The sequence below is a fragment of the Sarcophilus harrisii genome, chromosome 6 (genome assembly GCF_902635505.1).
Source record: "Sarcophilus harrisii chromosome 6, mSarHar1.11, whole genome shotgun sequence".
Lineage (NCBI taxonomy): Eukaryota > Metazoa > Chordata > Mammalia > Dasyuromorphia > Dasyuridae > Sarcophilus > Sarcophilus harrisii.
The window spans coordinates 246,494,735-246,501,505 of record NC_045431.1 but is presented as its reverse complement, the minus strand read 5'-3'; the positions used below and the strand labels follow the sequence as shown (position 1 = coordinate 246,501,505).

The 6,771-nt window shown below is 39.0% G+C and overlaps 1 protein-coding gene across 1 annotated transcript; it reads left to right on the top strand.

The window, feature by feature from the left end:
* Positions 1-2,482: 2,482 nt before the first annotated feature.
* On the top strand, positions 2,483-6,558 carry LOC111721531 (oocyte-secreted protein 3-like). Its single transcript, XM_023506730.2, has 5 exons — positions 2,483-2,642; positions 3,553-3,731; positions 4,321-4,424; positions 5,168-5,347; positions 6,318-6,558. Exons 1-5 carry the CDS (start codon positions 2,573-2,575, stop codon positions 6,364-6,366), a joined length of 582 nt encoding a protein of 193 aa, XP_023362498.2. The 5' UTR covers positions 2,483-2,572; the 3' UTR covers positions 6,367-6,558.
* Positions 6,559-6,771: the final 213 nt, after the last annotated feature.

The window sequence follows — 6,771 nt, the reverse complement described above, 5'->3', positions numbered from 1 at the left end:
TGCGTTTTGTTTTATTAGTTCTGCTTATTCTGTGTCAGATCATATAAATATTTCCATTGTATTGTTTTCATCATTTTCTAATTCTAACAATGTCATTATATTCATGTATCACAATTTGTTTATTTTAAAATTAACAGGCATCTATTTTCTTTCCAGTTTTTGCTACAACAAAGTGTTGCTATAAATATTTTCTTATACATGGGAACTTTATTCTTATATGAAGTCTCCTTAGGATATACGCTTAGTGGGGAAATCTTTGGGTTAAAAAGATATGACCATATTTGTCACTTTATTTGTATAAACCAAAGCCAAATGATTTCTGGCCTCATCCACAAACATTTCTATATTTCAACAATATAAGAAATCATAAGCAGAGTAATTTCTAACCAACTACAACTGCTTTCTCTTCTTCACCTCTGGAAATATAATCCTACCATTTATTTCTTTTTGGATGATTGTTAAATCTCTTCACAAAACTTCCCTTTGTGATTTTTACCCCCCCCAAGTCAACTCAATAGATTTTTTTCAGGAAATATCCAACAAGGGAAAATCATTAAAATTAAGGGGATTCAGAAAGGACTTTCTGTAGAAGGTAGCTGGGACTAATGTTCCTTGCCTTGGCAGGTATACTTCATCAGTTAGGAAAATAATTTTCTGATTCAGTTAGTTTTCTAGAATGCTTTGGCTTTATCTCGAACTGAGCATACTTCAAAATTTTTGCAAGAATCTGACCTAAAGGGGCAGCTAGATGGCACAATGGATAGAGCGCCAGCCCTCAAGTCGGGAGGAACTGAGTTCAAATCTGGCCTCAGACACTTAATAGTTTCTAGCTGTGTGACCCTGGGCAAGTCAGTTAGCCCCAATTGCCTCAGCAAAAAACAAAACAAAACTGACCTAAAAGTATTTGGAGCATACAAAGAATTTAGTATATTGGATTTTAATTAGCTAAAAGCCTTCCATTTTGGGGGACAATAAGGTCGGCAAAATCACTATGGCCATATTGGAAAAAGTTTAAAAAGCTCAGTTGGGGTATGTATTTTATTCAAAAACACTGGGAAGTTACTGAAGCTTCTAGAGATGAAAAAGGACAAGGTAAGATCTGCCTTTTTGGCAATATCGGTTTTAGCCTTAATATATGTGGCAGAGGAATATGAGAAAGCAAATTATGGCTGCAGAAAAGCTAATGAAGAGGATGTTTTGATAGTTCAGGTCAGCATTGATGAGGGTCTGAAATTCAGTGGTTGTGGAGAGATCAGAGAGAAGTGGGCAGATGCAATAGATATGGGGCTGGGAAGTGGGGAGTTCAATTGACAAGCCATGGAAACAAATTGTGAAGAGTAAATGATAATTTTGAAGTTGCATAGCTGGGCTACTACAAAAATGGTGGCCGGTACAACCGAAACTGGGAAGTTGAGATGAAAAGGCTCATTGGGGAGGTGGGTGGGGGGTTTGAAATGCCTATAGAATATTCAAAGTGAAGGTGTCCAGCTATCAGTGGGAGTTGAAGGATTAAAGCTCAGAAAACAGGAGGGACTGATGTATAAATCAGGGTTATTTGCATAGAAATCGAGGAGATAGTGATGTCCCCAAGACACAGAGTACAAAGAGAGAAGGGGAGATAGGGTCCTGGAGAAACTTCCCTGGTCAGGGAATAGGACATGAATAATGAACCAAATTGATTGGATGGGTAAGAAGAAGATCACAAAAGAACAGTATTAGGAAAACTGGGAAAAGAAAGCATCCAGAAGGGATTAGTAAAATGTATCAACGCAAGAGTCAAGAGGAAATGGAGACAGTTGACATAAGGGTATATTTCATTGTACTTATTGTTGATTATTTTGATTTGAAACTTTTGATTCAGAAGAGCAGCAAAGCACTGTAAATGCTCTTCTCCGTAATGTAACTTCCATACAGATATTAAAATTATTCAAGATTCACTGAAAAGTAAAACAGTAGAGATGGCATTGATGACTTCCTGGTTATGAATATGAAGAGAATCATAAAACAAGTCCCATGAACCCCTAAAGTGTTTTCAACTATTATGGAGAACAACCAGCCTCTTTATTAGGTAACTCCTTTCTCTAAACGTTCCACCAGGTTTCTCTTCCTATTGGATCTTTCAAAGAAATGGCAGAATGTACCCATTCCAAATTTATCTCGGTAATTTCCCTGCATCCTTTTAGATTTGCTTTCTGGGGCAAAGTAATAAGAGTTTACTTGGTCTTCTATGTGAGAATTCTTCATTGATAAGTATCACATGACTCCAATTTTTTTAGTTGCCTCAGTACCCTCAGTTCCCAAACATAGCATGAACCTGAGGCCATTTGGACCACTGGTCCCTTCATCCAAAACATCTGAGAGAGGAAATACCTCAGTCTTCATGAGATGATGATTAAATGTGTGTGATAAGGAAGTCCTCTGAGTTGTCTCAGAGTGGATAACTACAGACACCTGGTGTGGGTTAAGGGTTTGAGTGGGTGGGCATCAGCTATAAAATCACTTGGAAAGCTACCCCTCCCTCCCAATCTCTGTATCCTCAGAAGATCTGTAGCCCTTATTGGGATATGTGACCATGAGCTTGTTTGCTGCATTAATAGTATTATTTTTGTTCTTCTCTAAAGCTCTTTTCCAAGATTATCCAGGTAAGTTAGTCGTTTATTTTTTTAATCTAAATTTTTTTTAGTAGCCACAATATCATGGGGTTGTCTTTGTAAAATGGGCCTCATAGACAACTATCTGGAGAAGTTCTTCCGAGAATAAATGACTTGCTTGAATTCTCTATGTACTCCGAGTCTAGTTACTGTTCTACTAGTTCCCCTTCTCTCCTCTCCCTCTCAAGCCTTTTTATTTGTCTCCTGACAAATATATTTTTAGTTGCTCTTATTAAGAGCACTGCCACCGAACAGAAGATTGTAACTGCTACACATTGAAGTGTACCAGAAGTGAGGTTTGAATCCATGTAGATACTTGTCCATTGGGTCTTAAATCCAATGTCTTAACCCCTTGAAAGATTAATAATGAAAAAATCTAGAGGATTATTTTTGGCCCTGTAGCTCTGAATTTGTTCCAGTTTCTTTGGTATGGTAAAAAGAGCTCACTCGGAGGACTCGACTCCAAATTTTGTATTTCAAGGTATTTTTTGACTGTGACATTGGGCAAGTGACACATCTTCCTGATATTCATCATTATCTATAAAATGAACGCATTGGATGTGATTTTCTGGTATCTTACTCTATTTCATGATCTTCTCTGTTTCTTAATTATGAAATGACTGAATCCCTCAGGTCTATGATATCTCCAAACTTCAAATTCTAAAATAATTTTCCAGTTTGGGAGAGATGGAGGATAAAAGAAGACTTGTTTGTTTTCTGGTGTCTGTCCACTTGTCATCTCCCATTCATCATTAAAATAGGAGAAGCAGGATAAGGGCAGAACCTTTGTTTCTGTGGGGAGTCGCCTCTAATTTTGCACTCTGCCACCTGACTTCTATACTCTCTTCTCTGATGTTATATTGTTTCCTTCTTTAAAATTAAGATTTTTCTTTTTGCATAGTGTGGGTAACCTGTGACCCAGACTACTTTCAGGTCATAATGGATAGAGATCTTTTCCAGAATGGGGTAGTTCTGAATCCTGAGCAGGTGATCCTGGGAGAACACTGCCATGTATCTACAATCCTAGAAGACAAGTTTTTCTTCTTCTATTCTATCTTACAGTGTGGGATCCAAAGAGAGGTAAGAATGATACTCTCTTTCCTCCTCTTCCATAGTCCTTTGCTAGATTCATCCCTGCCATAAATTGGTGCAGAGGTTCTCCACTCCATGGGGTGGTGGGAGGCCCTTTCACAACACCTATCTTCACCTGTGGACAACTGAAAGGTGTCCGAGTACACTTTATCTTTTAAGCTTTCTGGTCAATATTATCCAATTTTCAGTGAATTTTGAATAATTTTAATATCTGCTGAAGCTGGTCAATTCCATGATGCTTCCCAGTAAAAATGACTTCCCCTTTGTAGTTCATCAATACGAGTTATGTCAGAGGACGGGTCACCTTTGCTATTGGGACTTGATGCTGTGGAGAAGAAAGAAAGAAAGGATAAATAAAAGAAAATTGTCTGGTAGCCCCCCCTAGAAAAGGGGGATATTCTACTCTCTGGGTCCTGGGTCAAATACTCTTGGGAATCTGATACAAGCCAGTGTGACCCCTTCCCCCAGAGCTGTATCTTCCAAAAAGCCTCTGTTCTTATGATCTAATTTTAGAGATTCTAAATATTCAACTTATCCCATTTAAAACATTTATTCCTAACAATTCTTTTTTCATCAGATGAAGTGGAATATGGTTATTTTTTACAGTGTTCTTCACTGTTTTTCCTTAGACCACACAGAAGGTCAAATTTGTGACATACCTGTGAAGTGCATATTAGATGAGTGAGTACAGTACAACTTCTGTCTCATGCTATCTTAGTTTTTCCTTCTTCCTTAGGCAATTTTGAGGTGAAGATGGTATATCTTGGCTTATTCTGGTCTCCTGACTTACTAGAAATTCCTATAAATCTTTGAAAAGGAATAGGATTAGGAGTCACTAATTCTGTAAATTACCCAGAGGGTTACTTTGCTTTCTACCCCTCTTCCCAATCCAGGTCCAAGGGAGACACCTTCTCCCCCCCAAAATCCTTATGTTAGATTACTATAAAAACACCAATAGTATGTCACTCTTTTCTATCTGGAAGAGCTGGGCAGTGGGGGAAGATTAAATGGAGCTTTAGCAAAATGAAAATATGGCTTTCTAAGATGATGCTGGAAAAAGCAGTGGACCAACTTGCCTAGTAGCTAATATTCTGGGAATCGAGTAGGGATGCCTCTGTATTTATGTGAGCTATTTGTATCAGTTGTCCTAGCTCCCCTTTACAGAGGGGAAGCTGTAGAGCTGGAGTTAGCATTTTAATAATGGAGGAAGATAGTAACTTAACAAAGAAGGATTCTTGTCACAATCCACCCCCCCCCCCCCCTCCCCACTTGCAAACAAAAAGCCATGGGAGAAATATTTGGAAATGGGAACTAAGAACTCATTTAGTTATTTTTCAAACCTATGAAACCCAGAGCTTTAATTCTGTCTTTCATTCTTAAACCTTAACTTAATCTTTTCTTCTCCCTACTTTTTTCCCCCCTAGGGAAATCACAAAACGTCCTCTTATAGAGAATTTCCCTCCTCCTTCAGTTGGGGTAGCTGGAGTGAATGACTCTAGTAGACGTCAACTTCTTGGTCCATCTGCTCCAAGGGATCAGCAAGATGTTGGGCATAGGGAGGGAGAAAGTGGTCCCCAGGATACAGGAGCATCAACCCTAGCTCGGTGAGGATGCCCAAATTGGTAAAAATATCTGAGAACCTGAACAAGTGCTTCATAGCAGAGAAAAGAATGTTACAAAGAGGGGCAAAGTACCTGAACGAGGCAGCTTGTTGGCAGTCATTTCATGCCCTCCTGCAGGATTTGGGGTGTAGCTATTACAAGTTGAGTTTCTGATTGCTCGCTATAGGGATCTAAGTCCATCTGGTATATATAGATCAGTTACTAAACTCTTAAGTGGAGCTGTCCACTGAGGTCTTAGTAGTTTGCTCACGCCTCTAATTAGTATGAGGCATTAGCAGGAACTGAAACCAGTTCTTGACTGAAGCTTCCCATTGACACATCTGTTTCAATTTGTTTTTTTTTTCTCTTAAAATCTGTCTTCCTTTGGGAGAGTGTCATTCAGCAAACGTTTTATATTAGTCTGACTTTCCCTGGGATTTCTATGGAGCAATCAAATGACTTGGAGCAGGAGTAAATCCCAAAGATAACTTTAATTTGGAGTCTCTGCAGATTAACTCCTAGTATGATTCCAAACTGGGACATTATCTAAAATGCTACCCTTTATAAAATGGGGGATAATTTTTTGCCATCAGTATTAGCTTTCTGAGATGGTCAGATTTCTGGAAACAAGAAGCATAATCTGAGATGTTAATGATCTTTGTCAGTAGCTGGGGCAGAGAAAGATGGGAGAGAGGTGAGAGGAAGAACTAACGTCAGATTAGGAGGTAAGACATATAAAGCAAGGTATGAGAGGTAAGAAAACACCCTCAAACACCTTTATTAGGTCTTTGTACCCTCTAAGGACTAAGACCACAGAGACTGAAGTGGTAAGATCTATGATTTAGGCGATTTTTGTCTATTCTACAGAAGTAACATTGGTCTGGAAGGCAGAAATCTAAAGTTCTTGACTTTGGGCATAGCCCATGGTCTCTGTGAATGGATGTTTGCTAACTCCATTATTCTTTTTTCACAGGAATGCTTTCCCAGTTCCCACCTTGTCACTGGCCTACCCTGTGTCTTGAGGACAAGAAACTTGTCATCTAGCCAGTAACCCTGTCCCTCTGCGTGCTGCCTCAGGATTTCCATGGGCCATTGGGTCCTGGGATCTCGGCACTGGAAGTTGTAAATAGCTGCCGATACTTTTGTGAACCTTTTCAATGGCTTTTTCAAAGAACTTTTAACCAAAGACCATATTCCATATGCTCAAATTCTAATCAGCTGAATGTTTTCTGAGGTATTCTTGGCGGTTCTTTCTCTGGGAAGCTGTGGCTCAGAACCACATCTCCAAGCTTTTGGGGAACTACTTGGAATATTGAAAAGTTCTTGGGATCATTCATGGGACTCACCTCTTAAAATATTTCCATGGGAAACTTCAGAATATCCTTGGGTTGAAGTTTTCACAAAAGAGAAAAAGACCCTAAGCTAAC

Bases quoted from the DNA above. Each gene is read 5' to 3' on its own strand.
- LOC111721531 (XM_023506730.2), top strand. From the start codon at position 2,573: ATGAGCTTGTTTGCTGCATTAATAGTATTATTTTTGTTCTTCTCTAAA. The intron at 3,732-4,320 runs GTAAGAATGATA...TTTTTTCATCAG, and splicing joins AGTGTGGGATCCAAAGAGAG to ATGAAGTGGAATATGGTTAT. The intron at 5,348-6,317 runs GTGAGGATGCCC...CTTTTTTCACAG, and splicing joins GGAGCATCAACCCTAGCTCG to GAATGCTTTCCCAGTTCCCA.